General features: G+C 35.2%; 1 protein-coding gene across 23 annotated transcripts in view; it reads left to right on the forward strand.

The window, feature by feature from the left end:
* pde1ca (phosphodiesterase 1C, calmodulin-dependent a) overlaps positions 1-24,809 on the forward strand; it is a 203,505-nt gene that overhangs the window by 148,471 nt on the left and 30,225 nt on the right. For 21 of the 23 annotated variants that reach the window (XR_012399487.1, XR_012399489.1, XR_012399490.1 and 18 more), the window contains 7 exons: positions 1,424-1,490; positions 10,579-10,695; positions 12,705-12,845; positions 16,545-16,645; positions 16,734-16,862; positions 18,599-18,700; positions 20,918-21,038. Coding sequence is in view for 18 of the 23 variants with exons in the window: in XM_073940952.1 (XP_073797053.1) it covers positions 1,424-1,490; positions 10,579-10,695; positions 12,705-12,845; positions 16,545-16,645; positions 16,734-16,862; positions 18,599-18,700; positions 20,918-21,038 (778 nt within the window). In the remaining 5 variants the exon portion in view is untranslated. Of the gene's footprint in view, positions 1-1,423; positions 1,491-10,578; positions 10,696-12,704; positions 13,693-13,788; positions 14,967-16,117; positions 16,646-16,733; positions 16,863-18,598; positions 18,701-20,917; positions 21,039-24,809 lie in introns of all 23 variants that reach the window. The other 2 variants (XM_073940967.1, XM_073940968.1) reach the window with 1 other exon arrangement.

Here is a 24,809-nt window from a genome sequence, read left to right on the forward strand (position 1 = left end):
ATACTTATTTTTTTACTTTTTTTAACATTTTTATTTAATTATTTTATATTATTTTAATTATACACACATTTTTTAACACACACACATACACACACACATATAAAAAATATTTTAATTATTAAAATTACACAAGTATTATTTTATTTATTTTAATTATACACACATTTTAAACACATACACACAAAATAAAATGTGTGCATGCTTAAATTTAAGCTATTTGTAACTATTATTTATTTGATATTTTATTGATATGCACTTTTCCTTTAAAGTTTTTCATAAAAATTATTATTATATTTAACTTATGAATTGTCATATTTCAGCATCATTAGTGTGGTATAATCTTGGGTATTTGTAAAAAGCATGTGTGTGTCTTTATTTTTATTATTATTTTTTTATATATTTATTATTTTATTTTATTATTTTTATTTTATTTTACATTATGTTATTTTAACTTTTTGTTATTTTCTGAAAGCTTTTACACACACATACTTTTTTGCTTATTACATTTTTAACTACACACTCATTCACACACATACATTACGGACAATTTAACCTACCCAATTCACCTATAGCACATGTCTTTGGGTGAAACCGGAGCACCCAAAGGAAACCCACGCAAACACAGCGAGAACATGCAAACTCCACACAGAGATGCCAACTGACCCAGCCGAGGCTCGAACCAGCGACCTTCTTGCTGTGAGGCGATTATATATTTAAATTTTTTAATTTACACAAGTATTATAACATTTTTTTAGATTATTTTAATTATGTATAAATACATATTTTTTGTTTTAGTTACACACACACACACACACACACACACACACACACACACACACACACACACACACATACTACATATAATAGTAGCTTAAATAGTAACTTATTTTTTAGTAATTGTATTTTTATATAATTATTTTATGTTATTTCTGTAAAATGTGCGCATGCTTAAGTTATTCATTTTATATTTTATTTTATGTGCACTTTTATATTGTTTATAAACACACACACACACTTTATATAATTAAATTTAGCTTTAGATATACACACATTTCTATTTATTTATTATTTATTTTCTCATGAACCGTCATTTTGCAACATCAATGTGGTATAATCTCAGATATTTGTGAGAAGCATGTGTGTGTCTATAAAGTCTTTAAAGTAAAGAGTTTTAAACCCCATATAGGCGTCCCACAGAGAACAGCTGGAAGCCTTCAGACTGTTGATCCAGCGCTGATTCATTTTAAGCAGACTCTGATAGATTGATCAGACTGATTTGTGACCCCGCTGTGCATTTCCTATGTTATTTCCAGCACTGCATGCAACTCAAATATTAATGTTAAAGGGGGCATCCAATACGAAACAAGGGAAAGTATCCTAAAGTGCACCAAAATGACAAGCGTGTGTTATCTCTTTCTGACAGAATGTACCGACGGACCTCCAACATGGTGGGCTTGAGTTATCCTCCCAGTGTGATCACAGCCTTGAAGGTAATACAACGCACCAATAGGATTCTGGGTTGCAGCCTCAAATGCACGAATGCACAAACAGGCACATGCATAACCTGGACACAGCGTGAATGCAAACATGTGAATGCGACACGTTTTGAATGCACAACAGAAACAACGAGGGCTAGATGGCAAAGTCAAACAGGCAAACAGGCCTGTTTAATCAAGCGGAGTGCACAATTGATCTTTCCCTCGGCCAGCTGGGTTACCTGGCACACATACACACATGCACATACGGTTTGGACAGGGCAGAGATGCTTTATTTGGTAGCAGTGGATACAAATAACATAAATATGCAGCTACTCTGAATATAAATGTATTTTAGAATGTTTAAAAAAAAAAAAACACTGCTTTACATTGAATTCCAATGTTAACATGAAAGGTAAAGAAATGCTGTGGGTTTAGTTAGTCAGGTTCACTACTACTGGTATGTATTATTGGTACATTTTTAATTTTAACTACAGTAGATCAAGATTGGGTTCAAGTCCAGGTTTATTTTATTTTATTAATTTTTACTTTATAGATTTTTATTATTGTAAATTATCTTTTTTTTTTTTTTTTTTTATAGATTTTTTACATGCTATTTTATTTTAGTATTCTTTGTTTCATAGATTTTCATTTTATAGATTTTTTTTATTATTATTTATTTTACATTTTATTTTCATTTTATTCTATTTTATAGATTTTTTTATAGATTTTTTCCTTCATTTCATTGGGTTTTATTTTGTAGATTATTATTATTATTATTATTATTATTATTATTATTATCATCATTATTATTATTATTATTATTACTATCATTTTTATTTGTTTTACATTTTTTTTATTTTTTGTAGATTTTTATTTTGTTTTATAGATTTTAACTTTTTAGATTATTATTATTATTATTATTATTATTATTATTATTGTTATTATTGTTATTATTATTTTACATTTCATTTTCATTTTATTTATTTAGATTTTTAGTAGATATTTATTTGATATATTTTTTATTTTATATATTTTATATTATATATTTGTATTATTATTCTTATTAGTATTTTACATTTTATTTTTCCATTACATTTTTTATTTAATTCTTTAGTAGATTTTTATTTGATATATATTTTTATTTGATATATTTTTTGATTATATTTATATCATTGTTAATATTATTATTATTCTGATTATTAATATTATTTATTTTACATTTGATTTTCATATTTTTTTCATTTAGATTGTTTAGTAGATTTATATAGATTTTATAGTTTTTTTATTATTACTATAATTATTATTATTATTTTAAAACTTATTTTCATTTTATTTATTTTGATTTTAGATAGATTTTTATTTATTTGGATTAAATATTTTTTCATTTTATTTTACATTTTTTATTTTAATTGATAGCTTAATTGTATTTTAGTTTTTTATTTTATATAATTTTTAATTCATTGTATAGTAATTGTATTTTATATAAATAGTATTTTCATATTATTTTATTTTTATTTATTTTATTTTAATCACTGGCTTATCATGGCAGGTTTTAATTTATCAAAAAAAAAAAATTCTGAAGATGTGACACTGAAATTAAGTAAGGAGGCTAAAAAATCAGATTTGCATCACAGGAATAAATTACCATGGAACATATGTTTTGCAGGAAAAAAAAATTATGTTTTTCCATCACAAAGTATTGAGCATAAGAGATTTCTTTCAGAAATATTTTTTTTTTACTTTACCACCCCCAAGCTTTTGAATGCTACTGAATTATCCAGAATGCAGGTACAAATGAAAATATTGTGGGTTTTAGTACTTTTCACCACATGAAATTACAGTCCAAATTATACATCCGGCAATCTGCTGTGATTTGATCAGGAATGGCCGTCTCAGAGCTGTTATCAGTCTCATCTGTTCTGCTATCAGCTTCTCATTCATTTTTGATTTAACAATTTGTGGCCGCACGACTCCTTTGTGTCATTGCAGTCGAAGCACTGCAGTCTTTTAAAAATATTATTTTCTTCGGTTGCCTTTTGTGATGATAAAATCCTGGCAGTCTGCATGAAAATTGATTGTCTAAAAATTCTTCCAAATCAGAAGCAGAGTAATATCACACTACTCAAACTAACTCTGGATTATGTAGCATGTACGCAGATTTATATATCCAAGAACACAATACATTGAGTTGTTGTCTTCCAAAAGAAAGAAACAATTTTGAAATGCCTGAAAGATCCATCAGTAATTCCAGCTTTATTTTTTAACACATATCTGCATAATGTCAGTCTAAAGTCTTCATTGGCTGTCAGTGAACAATGTCTGCTTTGAGACTAAAAGACTAATTGAATCTGAGGTCTGGAAGGGTTTGGTTTGTGTTGACGACATGTAAAGAAGATGCTGTTTTCTGTGCAGCAAAACACAAATACACTTTGCATGCACTTTCAGAGAAGGAGGAATCAAGCTGGAAATGAATGACACCGTAAAATTGATGGGGAAATTAATGGAATATAGAATAGAGAGTGATGTTTAATAGGAGATCAGATTAAGTTTTTAAAAAGACAGATTTTTAAATATAGAATTGAATATAGAAAAGGCACTGTTAATGTTCGAAGGTCAGAATTTTTATATAATTACTTATAAAATGTAGGCTTTAAAATCTTTAAATGGTTAAACACTTAATGGTCAAATTGAGCAATTTTACCACTAGGTGAGAGTAAAGCTTACTATAAAGTTAAGTATAACTATAAAGCTGTAGTAAAGCTGACTGTATGTTTAAGTAGTTTTGTGTTCAGTTGATAGACCAACTGACCAATCAGAGCAGAGTAGACTCATGTGACCAATTTATTTAGATTTTCAAGGTAGACCCTTATGTGACCAGTCAGAGCAGAGAAGACCCATGTGACCAATCAAAGCAGAACAGACCCATGTGACCAATCAGAGCAGAGTCGACCCTTGTGGCCAATTAAACCAAGGTAGACTTATTGTGAGCAATCAGAGCAGAGTAGACCCATGTGACTAATTAGGCTGAGTAGAACTATGTGACCAATAAGAGCAGACTAGATTCGTTTAACCAATAATAGCAGAAAAGACCCATGTGACCAATCAGAGCAGAGTAGATTAATCTGACTAATCAGACCAGAATAGATTTATCCGACCAACAACGGGGAGTAGATTCATCTGACCAAGCATTTAGCAGAAATGCTTGGAGCAGAGTAGATCTATGTGACCAATCAGAGCAAGGTAGACTCATATGACCATTTAGAGCAACGTAGACCCACATGACCAATCAGACCAGAGTAGATTCATCTGACTGATCGGAGCAGAGTAGATCCATCTGACCAACCGTAGCAGAGGAGACCCATTTGATCAATCAGAGCAGACCAGAATGTGTCCATCTGACCTATCAGGCCAGATTACAACCATCTGACCAATCAGAGCAAAGTAGACCCATGTGACTTATCAGAGTAGAGCAGATCCATCTGACCTATCAGACCAGAGAACACCCATCTGACCAAACAGAGCAGAGAAGACCCATGTGACCAATAAGAGCAGAGCAGATCCATCTTACCAATCAGATCAAAAAGGATCCATTTGACCAATCAGACTAGAGCAGATCCATCTAACCAATCAGAGCAGAGTAGACCCATGTGACCAATCAGAGCAGACCAGAGTAGATCCATTAGACCTATCAGACCAGAGTACACCCATCTGATCACATCAAAGCAGAGTAGACCCATGTAACCAATTAGTGCAGAGCAGATCCATCTGACCAATCAGACCAATAAAGATCCATTTGACCCATCAGAACAGAGTAGATCCAAATGACCATTCAGAGCAAAATTGGCCCCTATGACCCATCAGAAGAGAGTAGATCCATCTGACCAATCAGAGTAAAGTAGACACATGTGCTCCATCAGATCAGAGTAGATCCATCTGATTAATTAGACCAGAGTAGATCCAAATGACCAATCAGAGCAGAGCAGATCCATCTGACCATCCAGAGAAGGTGGACATATATGACCAATCAGTGTAAAGTTGGTCCATGTGCCTAATCAGTGTGATGTAGACCCATGTGCCCAATCAGTGCGATGTAGACCTACGTGACCAATCAGTGTGATGTAGACCCACGTGATCAATCAGTGCGATGTAGACCTACGTGACCAATCAGTGTGATGTAGACCCACGTGATCAATCAGTGTGAGGTAGACCCATGTGACCAATCAGTGCGAGGTAGACCCATGTGACCAATCAGAGCAGAATAGTCTCTCAGATGCTGATTTGACTGAGACTGGATTCTTCAACAAATTCAAAATCAAGTCTCAAGGATCTGAGAAAAGATCTGGGGCTTAAGTGAACGCTATGAGGAACTCAAGTCATTTTTTTGACCTTGAATTGCTGTAAACCCGTTGCAGGAGACCTTCAAAACAAATTAGAAAGCAATAAAACAGCACCATTTGAATTAGCTTGCCACTGTGCAGGTAATCTAACGCTTTCAACATCCATTTTTTGTAAACACCCAAACTGTTTTAAATTCCAGCTGTCACATTCTGAGGAGCGCAGATGAAAGTCAAATAAACTGAATAAGTCGCTGTGTCGGTGGTTAAGCCTCTAGGCTGGTATCTCAAAGGGTAGAGCTTCAGAATGGAGTTGAGATCTCCTGCAGTCTCTTCTAACTCTTATGCCCTTGAGCGAGTCTATTCTGATTGCTTTATCTGCAGGTTACTGTATAAAGTGTCTATATGTGACTGGGAGAAGCCGTAGAATACTAATACAGATGTTCTTGCCAAACACTAGCCATAATTTGCTGTTTACATCTACTTATTCTAAATAGAAATGTTAATATGCTGAACCTAATGAAGACTTTGGTTTATATTAAGTGTGTTTAATCCACACAAGAACTGTCCCTTTACGTAGGTAGATAGATGTGAAGAGCCGAATGTGTTTTTATGTTTTTGAAGTCTCTTTTGCTCACAGATGCAGGCATGTATTTACTTTAAAACTCTGGAATATAATTACAATTTAGATAACTGGTCTGTGTTACAATGCTGATTTTTTTTTCTATGATCCTTCAGAAATCATTCTTATAGGAAAAATGCATAGATTTTTGGATCAGATCCGGTTGTAAAAGTATATTAAAAATAATATATAAAATATAAAAATATAAATATATAAGTGTGTATATATATATATATATATATATATATATATATATATATATATATATATATATATATATATATATATATATATATATATATATATATATATATATATATATATATATACACTACCGGAAATTTGGGATCAGTACGATTTTTAAATGTTTTAAAATAAGCTTCTTCTGCTCACCAAAGCTGCATTAATTTAATAAAAAATACAGAACAAATTGCAAAATGGTGAAATTTTATTGCAGTATAAAATAACTGTTCAAAACTAGTTCATAATTTATATGAATAATTTATTCAAGTAATTTTAATGATGAATTTTCAGCTTCATTACTCCAGTTGTCAGAGTCACACGACCCTTCAGAAATCACTCTAATATTTATTATTATTATTGTTATAATAATAATAATAATAATAATAATAATAATAATAATTATTATTATTATTATTATTATTATTATTATTATTATTGTTGTTGTTGTTATTATTATTGTTATTGTTATTATTATTATTATTATTATTAAAAGCATCATCATAATCATTATTATTATTTTTATTATTATTATTATTATTAAGGTTAATAGTAATTAAAGCAATAATGATTAGAGTAATAATTTCATTTGAAAACTGCATACAAAAAAGCGGTTATTTAAAAATGTAACAAATATTTAAGAATTAAAAAATTTTTTGCATTTAATAAATGCCGACTTGATGAACAGAATAATTAAAAATAATAATAATAATATGACTGACCCCAAACTTTTGACCGGTGGTTTATATTATTTAATATTAGTAATAATCTCTGATAAAACTAATTGGTTTTTTTACACTTTAACCCTTTTTATGGCAGCTATTGGAATACTCATGGGAGTCTTACTGGGTGTTATTAAAATATTTTGAAATTATGTAACTTCAAAATTTTGTACATTTCCTAATTAGTTTCAGTCTTATTTTCTTCCTTTGTTTAACATAAAAAGTCAAATACATGGATTTGAAGGTCAGTTCTTGTTGTATGAGTTTTGTATGATGTTAATAAGGCCAATTTATATGCAAGTGAAGTCAGAAATATTAGCCCCATTTACAATTTCTTTTCTTTTTTACATATTTCCCAAATGATGTTTAACAAGAAAATTTTCACAGTTTATCTGATAGTATTTTTTCTTCTGGAGAAAGTCTTGTTTGTTTTATTTTGCCTAGAATAAAAGCAGTTTTTAATTTTTAAACACCATTTTAAGGTCAAAATGATTAGGCCCTTTAAGCTATATTTATCTTTCGATCTATCTTTCAGTCTACAGAATAACCATTTTTATACATTAAGTTGCCTAATTGCCCTAACCTGCCTAGTTAATCTAATTAACCTGGTTAAGCCTTTAAATGTCACTTTAAGCTGTATAGAAGTGTCTTGAAAAATATCTAGTAAAACATTATTTACTGTCATCATGGCAAAGATAAAATAAATCAGTTATTAGAAATGAGTTATTAAAACTGTTATGTTTAGAAATGTGTTGGAAAAAAATCTTCTCTCTGTTAAACAAAAATAAACAGGTTGGCTAATAATTCAGGGGGGGGTAATAATTCTGACTTCAACTGTACATTTTTAAATTTAAAATAAATAAAACTACCGTTAATTTGGTTGAATAAGATTATTAAATTTTAAAAAATCTTATTCACCCAATTTGTTTTACCTGGATAAATATTGGATAAATATTATCATTCTTTATATATACATTTTTTCTAATAAATTGTGCAACATTTATTAAATTTGTATTTATAATAATAGTATAAATTTAATATTGTAAATTAAATTTTTGACACTCTCATGTCTTTAATTCAACAGAAAAGGAAAACAAAACATTTTCTTATCAGTTTCTTCCATTTTTATTCCGATGTCAGGGGTCCAAAATTCAGCGTCTAGCCAGAATCTAATGAAAACGTTATGTTGACCTCCAATAATGAAGTCAAAGGACGTTGATTTTAGGTTGTTATGGAAAATAACCAAAATCCAACATCAAGTCAACATCTTAAACCATTGTCAGATTGACGTCAAATTCTGACATTTATTTGTCAGGTATGGCAACCAAAATCCACACTGTGTTGCTGTAACGTCATAAGGCTGGTTTAAACTTCTGCATCATGCGATTGTCGTGACCCATGGCGCATTCCTTGCTTGTAGCTGTGCATTTATACTTCTGTGTGCTTTTGTGTTGCTCTGCAATAACATTTCCGAAACGCTAGCTGGCAGAACGTTATGTTATGTTCCTCAGCATCAAGTTTCTTCACGGGTGTTTTACTTTTTCTGAATCCTACCTTAATGTAAAACAAGCTAAAACTCGCTCATTCGGAGGTGGGAGTCAGCGGACGTGGAACAACTTTAACTTTTTTTTAGTTCTCGCCCTTATTTTTCGGATTCCGTTTTTCGTCTTACCTGATTTCCGGAACCGATGTTCCCCGGACTTGATCCCGGTCGTCGTCCTCCGCGGCCGGCTCCTCCTCCGGGGCCTCCGGCGCCACACCACCCCGCAGCGTTCGCTCGAAAAAAACTAAACGCGGCCTTACGTACCTCCGGCCACGTAAATCGCGGCCTCCAGAAACGTCCGCGGGGCTACGTTTCCAAAATGAGCTTGGGTTAAAACAATCTATCTGGCTCCCAGCTCTATGCACCGCCCACACTCGGCGCAGCTACCGAACTGACCAATCACAGAGCTTGAGCTGCACATTGTGTATTTACATTTTTTGAGAGGTGCCTGTCAGCGTCAGCCACACTATATGCATACACTTGCACTTGACTCAGAAGTATAAATCAGCCTTAAGACGTTGATATTTGGTTGATTTCTGGTTGGACGTTGGACACTGACGTCAGCCAGACATATACTGTATACATACATGAAAACCCACACAATTACAATTTGGATAAATGCATACACAAATAAGAAAGTAAAAAAACACTAATATGGCTTCTCTTTCTCTCTCTCCCTCTCTTGATCTCTCAGTAGTCAGTGAATCTGCATATATATGTGTATATCTTAGCATATAGCCTGGAGATATTGAAATCTCTCAGCCATGACTGAGACGGAGTGCAGGACAAATATTCCAATCTGCGGATGTGAATATTTAATGTAGCATTTTGCAAATGTTCATTGCAACCCACTAATCAAACCTCCACCAAACTTTCTTTGAAAGTGACGAGATGAAAAATCGCCGGGGTCAAACTGAGAGTGGATGCTGGGAAAAAAAACGGCAACGCAGTTTAATGAATAAACCACAGGCGGCCATAATGTGGAGCAGATCTCCAGTATTATTACCAATGCTCATTTCATGACTCGGGATTGATAAGCACAATGATAGAATCACGTAGCATTCATCATAGGCCCTGTTTATAAAGGAGGCGAAAGTCATTTATTCCTTATAAAAAAAGAAATGAGGTTGGTATTACTACATAATGTGAAAGCCGCAAGGATGGGGAACATCTTATCGCATTTATTGGAATCATCAAACGAAGTCAAATGAAATGCAGAGAGATCTCATGTGTGATTTTGTGGTCCTGTGGGAAATTATATGTAATTATTTATATTAGAGTGTGTTTTTTTTCCCCCTGAAGAAAATTCATACATTTATTAAGCAGCGAAGCATTAAATTGATCAATAATGACACTTGATCTTGTGACTCTTGAGTAATGATGCTTAACATTCAGCTTAACTTCACAAAAGTAAATGACATTTTTAAGTAAATGGACATAGAAGGCTGTTACTTTAAATTGTAATCATTTTTCAGAATATATGCAGTATTTTTCGGCCAATCAAATGCAGGCTTTCAATAAAAACTAATCATTTGATGTCGGTACTACATAAATCTTGGTACTAAATGGTCATTTTATAGATGATAATATTGGTAAAGATGTTAATATACTGTTTTATTTGTCTTGTTTGTTTGTTTAGCATGTGGACACGTGGTCTTTTGATGTCTTCACACTGAATGATGCCAGCGGAGATCATTCACTCAAATTTATTTTTTATGAACTTCTCACCAGATATGACTTAATCAATCGCTTTAAGGTAAGATGCTATGTTTGTTCACATTAAAAAAAGCCAAAGTACATGATTTCAAAAGCACAGTTTTCTTTATTTGTTTAATAATAGCGGGAATAAAATATAGTAAAGATACAGATATTGTTTACACTGTAACCCAAACAAATACATAAACTAATTAATTAACAACACAGAATGACTAAACAAACAAATACTGTATAAATTCCCTAGAAGGACAATGTTTATCAATGGCATTTATTGTAGCAATATTGTACATAATAATGGTAGAAAATAATAATTATATAATAATAGAAAAAAGTAATAACTTGATTTCTAGCTGATCATTTGAAAAAGTGTCTGAAGGTAGATTTATCCATTGAATCATGTTGAACTGCATCACAATCATCATAAATACTGCAGAAGACCTATTGGAACCCTCATGGACCCAAGATTCTCACAGAAATCAGTCAAGTTTGGTGAAGGACTACATGGGGTTACATTCAGTATGGGGGTGTGCGAGAGATCTGCAGAGTGGATGGCAACATCAACAGTCTGAGGTATCAAGACATTTGTGCTGCCCATTACATTACAAACCACAGGAGAGGGCAAATTCTTCAACAGGATAGCGCTCCATCTCGTACTTCAGCCTTTACAAGTTCCTAAAAGCAAAGAAGGTCAAGGTGCTCCTGGAGTGGCCATGAACCAGCCATGAACATTATTGAGCATGCCTGGGGTAAGATGAAGGAAGAGACGTTGAAGATGAATTAAATAATCTTGAAAAACTCTGGGAGTCCTGCAAGAACACTTTCTTGGCCATTCCAGATGACTTTATTAATAAGTGATCTGAGTCATTGGAGAGATGTATGGATGCAGTCCTCCAAGCTCATGGGAGTCATTCACAATATTAATTCTGTTTCCACTGCAGCATGACTTTTTATTCTAAAGTCAGATCTTACTGTCCTAATTAAATAATTAAAAATCAAGGCATGATCATATTTTATTTTGGTTAAATAAGCGTAGTCTAGAGGTCTTTGCCTTTTATATAAGCCACTTCTGATACCAAATGATCAGCTAGAAGTCAAGTTATTATTTTTTGTTCCTAAAACTTGGATAGATGACTTTTGTCAGGTAGTGCGTGTATGTGTGTGTGTGTGTGTGTGTGTGTGTGTGTATATATATATATATATATATATATATATATATATATATATATATATATATATATATATATATATATATATATATATATATACAGTATGTGTGTGTGTGTGTGTGTGTGTGTGTGTATGTGTGTGTGTGTGTGTGTGTGTGTGTGTGTGTGTGTGTGTGTGTGTGTGTGTGTGTATATATATATATATATATATATATATATATATATATATATATATATATATATATATATATATATATATATATATATATATCGTATATATCGTCACCTTGGAATTATTAGGTTCTATCTGTGTTCTGAATGATTTTGAGATATTAAGCTTTAAAGTTTTTGCATTCCATAGCAAACAGTATGTGTGTAACATTTGTTATTTAAATAAAAAGTCTTATAATATAAACCACTTATAAAAAAATTCCATAATGTAAATAAGTTCTCATTTAATAAGAATATGTCAATAACTCAATTTTGACTAAAATGTCAGATTGAACCTTAGAATTCCAAGGTGATCTTTTTCTTCTACTATGGATTTCCAAAGTTTCACAAAATATCTACTTTTGTTTTCAGAGAGGTTTGTAAATAAGGTCTCTTTAAAGTTTGATAGCCAAAAATAAATTATAGATAAATATAGAACAAAAGCATAAGCAGAGGATCAACATTCTGCTTGATTTTTGCCAACCACACTTTTGTCCAGTAAATTTGAAAAATGACTTTTACATAAAGATGAGGGTTTCGGGTCTCACCAGAACAGTTTTGTTTGAGCAGAGTCTTTAAAAAGTCTTAAAATGTCTTAAATTTTCAAGACAAAAAATACACTTGGTGAAACCTGCAGAAACCCTGTTTTAGCATCTTTTTTGCTTCTCCTTAGATTCCCGTTTCTGCTCTGGTGTCTTTTGTGGAGGCATTGGAGGTGGGTTACGGTAAACACAGAAACCCTTACCACAACCTGATCCACGCCGCAGACGTCACACAGACTGTGCATTACCTCCTGCTCAAGACTGGCATGGTCGTAAGTGAAATTGTATATCTTCCACGAGCATATGAAGTTATGAAGTGAATTTCATGTGGAAATTAAGTGAGTAAACTGTTAAAAAATGTTATATTGAAATTTACTCTGAACATTCGCATCCGGTGTACATGCCTCATAAGACTTCATAAACATTATCTATGAATGAACAGCTTGCAACACTTCGAAGATAAAGGAAGGAAAAGTTGAAATCGCATCAAATGACTCCTTTAATGGCATAGGTCTCAAACTCAGCTACACAGCCTCCACAAGAAAACTTAGAAAGGGTTTCACTATTTTGGTGAAAACTTAATTTTTTTCATGGCAAGGTTGACATTTTTATGAAACTGCTCTATTCCCATCTGACCATTAAACTCAAACTCATAGGACTCAAATTCAATTCCTGGAGGGGCGCATCTCTATACAGTTTTGCTCCAACCTTAATCAAAGACAGCTGATCCAACTAATCAAGGTGTTCAAGCTAATAGAAAGTCAACAGTAGCTCAAAAAAAACATTCGTTACAACCGAGGTTTGCAGAAGAGCATCTCTGAACTCTCAACGTGAACGTCCAACCTTGAGGCAGATGGGCTACAGCAGCAGAAGACCACACCGGGTGCCACTCCTGTCAGCCAAGAACTGAAAACTGAGGCTACAATTTGCACAGACTCACCAAAATTGGACAATAGAAGATTGGAAAAGCGTTGCCTGATCTAATGAATCTCGATTTCTGCAGCAACATTCGGATGGTCGGGTCAGAATTTGGCATCAACAACATAAAAGCATGGATCCATCCTGCGTTGTATTAACAATATTTTCTTTTCACACTTTGGGTCCATTAGTACCAACGGAGCATTTGTCAACACCACAGCCTACCTGAGTATTGCTGCTGACTATGTCCATCTCTTTATGACCACAGTGTTCCCATTATCTGATGGCTACTTTCAGCAGGATAACACACTATGTCATAAAGCGTGAATCATCTCAGACTGGTGTCTTGAACATGACAATGAGTTCACTGTACTCAAATGGCCTCCACAGTCAGTAGATCTCAATTCAATAGAGCACCTTTGGGATGTGGTAGAACAGGAGATTCGCATCATGGATGTGCAGCAGACAAATCCGCAGCAACTGCGTGATGCTGTCATGTCAATATGGAGCAAACTCTCTGAGGAATATTTCCAGTAGCTTGTTGAATCTAAGCCATGATGGATTAAGCCAGTTCTGAAGGCGAAACGGGGTCCAACCCGGTACTAGTATAAAGTGACCGGTAAGTGTATACGTTCTATGTGAATTTATGTTTTGAGATTTTACTGCATCCATAACACTGGAATTGCTCAATACCTAAATCCTCTACCAGAAAAGTTTAAATTCAAGTCTCCAGGCACGTTTGTATGTTTAAATGTGCTCAGCTAAACTGACCATGTACGCAGAGTCATCTCGGTTGTTTATTATGATTATTATTTCCACTGAATAAGCCGGTGAAGTATGTTTTATTAAGACTGACACCACACTTGAGGTGTTTATTGAGGTTGTGGAAGCAGGTCCGCTCTGGCTCTACAATCCTTCTCATACACCAATCAATAGGAAGTTAATCTCCCTCAACGTCTCCAAACACACTCCTGTCAGTCCCGCCGCGGGCTCATTAACCTCTCCGTGATGTGTGCGAGGACGTCACACTGGCGCGCTCTGACAAATCGTTTGCCCACTAGCATTTTACACCCTTGATGATTTTCTTTTTGTGGTTCTGGCACTTGGGTGATTTACTGCTAATGTAAGATAGTGTAATGCGCTGGAGAATAAATGCGTTAGGGAATAATAAACTAATATAATTTCATTTCCGTCTTGCTTTATCTGCAGTTCAAGCAAAACGATATTATTATTTATAGGCGAATAAGCAATTGTCTGATAATGAAATGGTTTTCTGAAAAAAAAAAGTTGTACTTGAAAGGTGACACAATGGCTAAGTGGTTAGCTCTGTCACCTCACAGCAAGAAGATCGCTGGTTCGAGTCCCGACTGGGTCAGTTGGCAAATCTGTGCGAAGAAGTTTGCATGTTCTGACTGCATGCTAAAATCAACAAACAGTCAGTGCAGTTTTGATTTTTAAACGAATTGATCTTTAGAGCTGGGGCCTCATGTACAAAGACTTGCGTGGAAATCTTACTAAAACATTGCGTACGCACAAAGCTGTAAATGTGCGTACGCAGAAAAAATTTCAGATGTATGAAACACTTCGTACGCCGAATCTCACGCATATTCTTTTGTACATCTGAATGAACGTGAAACTGAGTGCAACATGCACGAGCACAAAACCCCTCCCTGCCTCCTCCCCCGTATGAATATGCTAATGACTATGCTAATGGCAAAACCCAACGAAAAAGCAATGTCAAAATCAAGCAAAAAGAGAAACTTTGAACAGAATGTGAATTGGAGGTGCTCCTTTCGGAGGTAGACCGGAGAAAAGCAGTGTTATTTGCAAGTTTGTTCTCCGGAATTAACAACAAAAGAAAAAAATAGAGTGGGAGAGTTTAGCTAATGCGGTCAACACAGTTGGGTCTGAACATATCGCATTGAGTGCATTAAAAAAAAGAAATAGTGTGGTTTATATCTGTAAAATGTTGCAGGACGCCTAACAGTCTCAGTGGCGTGCTCGTAAGACGCTTGTGATCATGAATTGATACGTTCGAGCATGAACTCGGCTCGAATCCAGCGTCTGATGAACTCTTTCTTGTTTTTTCCCCCGCTACATATCAGATTTTGCCAACTATTTATCACGAGAAAGACAAGTAGGAATCATCAATAAGTTCATATCAATAAGCATCATATTTTATTTGCACATTTATTGAATGGAAATGTTTCTGATTCACGCATGCAAATTCATCTTCAGATAGTGTCTTTATAGCAATGTGCGTGCAGTAGATCGCTCAGATTACATTGGGAAAATAGGCGACTGCTGCAAGTTGTGCTTTAATGTTTAGCTGGTCAACTGTATGGTATGGAAACCTTATATACCTGCTGAACCCGTCTCATACAGCTGCGATTGCAAGGCTCAGACACTTTGTGGAGAGGAATTTAACACAACTGCCTCTAGGAGTCGCCAATGGAAATAAAACAGACACGCACAAAAAATGTGTGTACGCCTGCCAGAAAGCTGCCGTGAAGCTGCGCACATTCCCACGTTCAGTTCATTGTTAGTAATTCCAAACGTGAGCGATTCTGAGCGTGAAACCTGGCGTACGCAAAGTTTTTGTGCGTACGCAGCGTTGATACATGAGGCCCCTGGTCTTTATTTATAAAGCAAAGAATGAACCAGTAAGGTTTGATTTCTAAATGAATGATTGGTTACGATTGTTTGTATATGAAATAAACAAAGCAATCAGTATAATTTGATTCCTGAATGTGATGTTGATGTGATCTTTTTTTCTGAATGACTCTTTTGAGTTGTATCTTAAAATAAAAAAGGATAATAAGACACTCATAAAGGGTTGAAACCACTTAAGTGTGAGTAAAAAGTGAGTACATTTTCATTTCTGAGTAAACTATCCCTTCTTTTCCACATTTTTCATGCAATATTCAAAATTGCACTTAAAAATAGGTTGATGGAAACATAGCTTATGTTACTCAAATTGTAGATTATAATACCATACAAAACTAAAATATAGATTTTTTTTCTTGTTTCTCTTGTCATCTCTTATTATCCAGCACTGGTTAACCGAGTTAGAAATCTTCGCTATGCTGTTTGCTGCCGCTGTGCACGATTATGAACACACAGGAACCACCAACAACTTCCACATACAGACCAGGTACTCCAGCAATTACACTCTGCTACCATTCAGTTCAGCAGAGCTAGTACATCAGTGTAGTTCAACAGCACTAATGTGTGTTTTACAGATCCGACACTGCCATACTGTACAATGACCGTGCTGTTCAGGAAAACCACCACGTGAGCGCAGCGTATCGACTCCTGCAGGAAGATGATGAAATGAACATCCTCTACAATCTGTCCAAAGATGACTGGAGGTCAGAAATGTGTAGCAGACTTCAAACTTTGCTGAAATATTATAAGTGCAAATTAATTAAAAAAGTAAAAGAAAGTAAAAGTCAAAGAAAAACAGAAAAGTTTTATTTTATTTTTATATTATTTATTAAATAACCATATATATGTATATATATATATATATATATATATATATATATATATATATATATATATATATATATATATTGTAGCGAGGCAGAGGGAAAACACAAACACTGTAGATGAAGTTACAAACAATGCCCCGGAGGGTGCTTTTATTTACAAGTGGTAAAGGGGTGAATGAGTGCTTTTCTTAGAGGTGCGTGCTCAAGTGCTCCGGGGAGAAGGTGAAGACTGGTGAGAGGTATGGTGTTGGATCGGTCACGAGCTGGATTCGGCTGTGGGAGAGACAGAGAGAGACAAGCGTTAGCGCAGGGAGTCATGTGAAATGAAGCTCACTTCTTCCTGTGTGGGGCTGGCTTATATCTCTCCCTGGCTGATGAGGTCCAGCTGTGAGCGATCCGGGGTTGATGAATGATCCAGCTGGTGTGGATTTGTGCCCAGGGCGACGTGGTATTACCCGACTCGCTACAATATATATATATATATATGTGTGTGTGTGGGTGTGTGCATATTGAAATAGAGGATGTCTCATTCTCTTATAAGTCCAACATCTGGCAACATTTTGATTTCCAGTCACTGAAGAGCATGCAAGACAAGAAAATAGACAAAACACAAACTGTGTGTAAACACTGTAAAAAAATGCTGTCAAACAAAGCTGCGATCACAACAAATATGATGTGCCATTTAAAGCCGTCACTACAGCGCCAAAGTGCAATCGAGGGTCACACTTAAGTGCCAAAGCTAAAGAAATAACGAGATGCATAGGAGTATTTATGGCAAAAGACATGATACCGTTTTTTATGGTCGACAAAGTTGGATTTTGCAAATTAAATATAAATAAAATATTGTGATGCATATTGTATCTTGAATATCATATTGTGATACACATCATATTTAGAGCTGAGTGTATTGTTATACACAGCTGAAGTCAGAATTATTACCCCCCCCCCCTGAATTTTTAGCACCCCTGTTTATTTTTTCCCCAATTTCTGTTTAACTGAGAGAAGATTTTTCCAACACATTTCTAAACATATTATTTTTAATAAGTCATTTTTAAAAACTGATTTATTTTAACATTGCCATAATGACAGTAAATAATATTTTACTATATATTTTTCAAGACACTTCTATACACCTTAAAGTGACATTTAAAGGTTGAACTAGGTTAATTAGGTTAACTATGCAGGCTAGGGTAATTAGGCAAGTTATTGTATAACGATGGTTTGTTCTGTAGACTATCAGGAAAAAAATATAGCTTAAAGGGGCTAAAAATTGTGTCTTTAAAATTGCTTTTAAAAAATTAAAAACTGCTTTTATTCTAGCCGAAATAAAACAAATTAGATTTTTTCCAAAAGAAAAAATATTATCAGACATACTGTGAAAATTTCCTTGCTCTGTTAAACATCATTTGGGATATATATAAAAAAGAAAATACAAATCACAGAGGGGCCTATAATTCTGACTTCAACTATATATATATATATATCAAAGAAGCAAAAAACTTAAAAAAAAAAAAAAACATTTCAGTTATTTTATTATTTAGAAATTTATTTTTTGATTGTAGACCAATACAACCTGCAGTAATATCCACACTGAAGACTTGTGTTTGTCACAGAGAGCTGCGGACTCTGGTGGTGGAGATGGTTCTAGCCACTGACATGTCCTGCCACTTCCAGCAGATCAAAGCCATGAAGAACTTCCTCCAGCAGCCGGAAGGGTACGTACAACCATACCAAGGTTATTCATTTCAGTAAATGGAAATTAAAACTAGGGCCCTGTAAACACTAATACATTTTAGTTTTATAACGCAAATGTTTTTGTACGGTTATGCCTTCCGACCACACTACCCCAGAGTTTTCGAAACCCTGAACATGGAGCATTTTGGAAATGTTGGAGAGACTGTTTTTGTTTTAAAACGCTGTTGCTTAATCTCAATGTGGATGGGGGGAAAACGGAGACATCTGAAAACGATCTGGTATAATATTAGCTGGCAGCTAGCTCTCAGTAACTCTCACATGTTTGCCCACTAAAGCTAAGCAGGGTTGAGCCTGGTCAATACCTGGAAGGGAGATCACGTGGAAAAGCCAGTTTGCTGCCGGAAGTGGTGTTAGTGAAGCCAATAGGGGGCGCTCAACCTAGGGTCTGTGTGAGTGAAGGGGACTTTATATTGCTCAGGAAGCACCGTCTATCGGATGAGACGTTAAACCAAGGTTGTAAAAAATCCCAGAATGTCCTTCCAAAAGAGTAGGGGTTTAACTCCGGCATCCTGGCCAAATTTGCCCACAAGCCTCTGTCCATCATGGCCTCCTAATCATCCCCATATTATAATTGGCTTCATCACTCTGTCCCCTCTCCACCAATCAAATGGTGTGTGGTGTACAGTCTGGTGCAATATTGCTGCCATCGGGTCCTCCAGGTGGATGCTGCACACTGGTGGTGGATGAGAAGATTCCCCCACAATGTGTAAAGCGATTTGAGTGTCTAAAAAAGTGCTATATAAATGTAAGGAATTAATTAATTAATTAATTATTAAGTGCACAAACTTCAGTCTTGCATCCTTTCCTTGTAAGTATATGAAAAATAAACTCCCGAGGACACGTCGGGTAACTCTTCAAGGGAACAGTGTACTTCATAAACCTCATTCACTTCACCCTGGCTATGTGGCTGTCCTAACAATAAAATAAAAACATGATATAAGGAACTGCCTGTTTTCATTTTGATATTAATTTAACCGACACCAAAAATGTTGAGGCGTCATGAAGCTACATATTTCTATGACCATCATCTTCTGTATGCATATTTTTAACAAAACAGAGCCTATAACATTACTGTGTGCTTTCATTTTCATTGAAAAATATGAAACATACCCTCTCTTTTGCTGAATATCAGTTTTAATAGTAGTTAAATAGTAAGTACATAAATGAACTTCTTTTTGCACTCAGCCAAAACACACTACCTGAGAACAAGTAATAGATTCAAAAGACAGAAAAGTCATTAGAGACAAGTTTAATTAAATATCAAGTTTAACAACTATAGTGAGATGAGATCCAGCAGTAGATCCTTGATAAACTGTCTGACGTGCGCTGCTTTCACATGTGGAGATGTGCTCACCCACTGACTGCCCGGAGCTCAGGCGTCTGCATACGCTGCAGCGCATGACAGAGTGATCTGTTCAGAAACGCTAGGTGAAATGTTAGTATGGACGTGGATCATTGTTATACTAAAACGCCATTTTAAAACTAAAACAAATTAGTGTAAACAGGGCCTAAGTGTCACGTTACGGATTGAAACGGAAACAAAAAGGTGCAGATCCAAGTGCGGTTTATTTACAGTGCGCATCAACAGAGAAACAAGGTGCTCAAAGTACAAATAAACAACAAAACAAGAAACATAAAACAGAGACAGGGCTCAGGAATCAAAACTCGAATATTAGACTTACTAGAAACCCTGCGGCAGGAAAGACAAGGCAGACAAAGTAGACAAACGACGCGATCCCAAACAGAGGTGGAATGGTTGTATAAATAGTCCAGATAATCAACGGTAACACAGAACAGATGTGATGACAGGTCAGTGTATATGTTCCGGTATATGCGCGTGGTATGTATGGAAGTGTAGTCTTTCCTGGGACGCTGTAGTGCCTACTGAGTCCTGGTGCACTACAGCGCCCTCAGGTGGTCACTGACGGATGTGACACTAAGACTAAAACTATTGATCAACAAAAATCCTTATGCTCCCCTATTTTGTGTCCCCATCACTTCTCAAAGCAAAGTACACACTTATGGCAAATTTGAAATGAATGAATATTAAAATAAAAACTATAATTTTCTTGGGAAGCCCACATCAGCCAAATCTTCAGAAGTCTTACACTGAAAAGATCTCCAGATGTTGATATTCACATAATGACAGGATGGACACTAATCTCTGTCTTCTGCAGGATTGATAAACCCAAGGCCTTATCACTGTTACTGCACACCGCCGACATCAGCCACCCTGCCAAAAACTGGAACATGCACTATCGCTGGACCACGTCTCTGCTGGAGGAGTTCTTCAGACAGGTCAGTGGATGTCCCACATCTTACTCTGCTTAGATTAGAGAAGCATTTAACTTAATCTTGAGCTTATTCTGGATTATATTTAGGCCAGAAATCAGTGACGGAAATAGCAAAACAGACCAAATAAAACAAGATCATACTTTGATGTGCTAAAATAGTATATCTTACAACTGGAAAGGTAATAATTTAAATAATTAATGCCTAAACTATTCCACTGCTAGATTTGAATGTTACAGTACATATACATATATTTTTGTTTATATATGGATGGATGAGATTGAGATGGAAAAATGTATTGTATTGTATTGTATTGTATTGTATTGTATTGCACTGTATTGTATTGTGTTGTATTGCACTGTATTGTATTGTATTGTATTGCACTGTATTGCATTGTGTTGTATTGCACTGTATTGTTATGAATGGATGGACTGGGTGGATTGAATTGGATTCGATTGAGATGGATATAAGTATGGGGTTGGGTTGGGTTAGCTTGTATTGGAATGGATGGATGGATGGATGGATTGGATTGGATTGGCTTAGGATGGATGGATAGATGGTTGGGGTGGGGATTGGGATGTATTGTATTGTATTGTATTGTGATGGATGGATTGGATTGAGATGGATGTAGATATGGGGTTGGTTTGGGTTGTATTGGGATAGATGGATGGATTGGATTGGATTAGACAGGACTAGATTGGATTGGGATGGATGGATTTGTGAATTGGATTGGCTTGGATTGGGATGGATGGATGGACAAATGGGATTGGGATGGACGGATGGACGGACAGATGGATTAGATTCGGATGGATGGATGGATGGATGGATGAATGGATAGATGGATGGATGGGATTGGGATGGATAGATGGATGGATGGGATTGGGATGGATAGATGGACGGGCGGACGGACGGACGGATAGACGGAAGGATTGGATTGGGATGGATGGACGGACAGACTGACGGATGGATTGGATTGGATTGGATTGGATTGGATTGGATTGGGATGGATGGATGGATGGATGGATGGATGGATGGATGAATGGATGGATGGATGGATGGATGGATGGATGGATGGATGGATGGATGGATGGATGGATTGGATTGGGATGGATGAATTTATGGGTTGGGTGGGGTTGTATTGGAATGGATGGATGGATTGGATTGGATTGAGATGGATGGAAGTATGGGGTTATATTGTGTTGGGATGGATGGATGGATGGATGGATTGGATTGGAATGGATTGAGTTGGATTGGCTCGGATTGGGATGGATGGAAAGGATTGGATTGGGATGTATTGTATTTTATTGTATTGTATTGTGATGGATGGATTGGATGGATTGAATTGGATTGAGATCTATGTAGGTATGGGGTTGGTTTGGGTTGTATTGGGATAGATGGATGGATTGGATTGGATTGGACAGGTCTGGATTGGATTGGATTGAGATGGATGTATTTTTGGATTGGATTGGATTGGATTGGATTGGTATGGATGGATGGATGGATAGACGGACGGATGGACAGATGAACGGATGGATGGATTGAATTGGGATGGATGGATGGATGGATGGATGGATGGATGGATGACTGAATGGATGGATAGATGGATGGATGGGATTGGGATGGACTGATAGATGGACTGATGGATGGATGTATGGGTGGATGGATGGATTGGATTGTGATGGAGGGATGGATGAATGCATGGATTGGATTGGGATGGATGGATGGATGAATGGAAGTATGTGGTTGGGTTGGGTTGTATTGGGATGGATTATTAAGCATTATTAAGCATGTTTATTATTTTATTATCCAATTATTATATATTTTAAATCAGTTCTAATCATTAAATATTGCACATTTTAGTTTATACTAATATACTTGAATATACTAATATACAGCAAAAATACTAAACATCTAAAGTATTCAACATCTTTATTGCATTCAATCAATATGATATACAAGTTTTAAATATACATAAAAATGTGACTTATAAAAAAAAAAAAAAATGTGTGATTAGAAAAAAAAATAAAAAAAACATTGACTATTCAAAGAAATCCTGTTTACCAGCAACCAAATAAGACCCACAAACAAACTCTAAATGTCTGTGATTTGAATTTCATCTCCGGAAAACCTGGCCAATCCATCCTAGTTCTTGCAAGCTCTCGCTCATCATCACAGGAGCAGCTCAACACCTTGTAAACACAACTTTGTTTCCCAGCGGGCCTATAAAAACCCAGGGCAGCTCGACTCCAGGAAATTGTGTTCACAATCACACTGCAGATTGAGCTTCTGAGAAAACTCTTGCTATTTTTGAGCTCAATATGCATCAGGCGGTGTGAGAATGGCCAGTGGGTGTTCAGACTGAAGCTGAGAGCCCTGTCCTGTAGAGGATTTTATTAGGGCTGCGCAATAAATCATTTCAGCATCGATATTTGGTGTAGTCTGAGTGAATGGCTGGAGGATTGTTCATATCTCTGGATTGCCCTTTAGTGTATCTGTTATTTGTATTTGTTTAGATTTTATGCAGAGGCACTCCCTATCAATAATACTCAAATAAAGTTATTTAAATCATCATATAAAATTGTATTCATATCAAAAATTATATCACATATATTTACCAGCATTTTGCAGTCCTAGTTTATATGCTTCTTCAATCAAACGTTTTCTCCCTCTCTCACTCTCTTCATCGTCCAGATTGCCATTCTGCGGTCATCAGCTCTCAGATCTAATCTCAAATTGAGTCTTAATCTTATTTAGCATTCCAAGCCTGTAACGTCCAGTGTAAAAATCCCATTAATCTCCTTCAAACCTCCATTTTCCACACTCAAACTTCAACATTTGAGTCTCAGCCGTTTTGTGTTTTTCCCCATCATCCCTATAAAGATGTAGAAAGGCATTCAGAATTGCATTTACTTTTTTCCTCCCCTGTATGACTGAATAATGCAATAGGGGCGAATTTATTTGCTGAGTGAAAAACGGATGTAATTCTGATCCTAACAGGGTATTTTAAGAGATGATTATTATCTCGCCTATAGAGCCAAACCAATTAACTTCCCATTGTTTGATCTGATATCACAGCGACCCCATATTGGTGTATCTACAAGAGTGAAATTGAATCTTTGATTTATGACACAATTCAGCTAATAACTGATCAGTTCAGGTGGTAAATCACCATCGGAAATTATAATTGGGATTTTTAAATGATTACTCTTATAAAAAAAACATTATTTGTTTTCTTTCGAGGTCATCGTTTCATTACTGAGCTGAAAGACAATCATTGCAAAGATAATTACTGCTATTGTTTCTCAGGGTTATCTGTGATATTTGCATAGGAAGTGTTAATGGCTTGGTTATGAGGTATAATGAGAGTGAACAGTTGAATAGATTATTAATATTTAGTAGGTTTTAGAGCATAAAAAAATAATATGAACGTTTAAATTACAATAATAACTTATTAACAACACAAGCTTGTAACAGAAACACAAATATGTTCATGTACACACCATACAGTGTATGCTTATAATATAAATAAAAGGCTCTCATAGTACCGGACACGTCCAGCAGTAACTGTATTTATTTATTTATTTATTATTTTAAATCTCTTGTTTTTTTCCCCCAAACATTTTTAAAGCATCTTTTTCGGCACTATATTTGTCTTTAATAACATGTTATTTTCCTCTAGTGACATATTCAATGCCATTTCTTTAACCACCTCCCTACACTTAGTGCTTCAGTTTTTTTCCAGTGAAGTGCATTAGACTTTCAGATTGTAATAAACAC

This window comes from Danio rerio, chromosome 24, assembly GCF_049306965.1.
Source record: "Danio rerio strain Tuebingen ecotype United States chromosome 24, GRCz12tu, whole genome shotgun sequence".
NCBI lineage: Eukaryota > Metazoa > Chordata > Actinopteri > Cypriniformes > Danionidae > Danio > Danio rerio.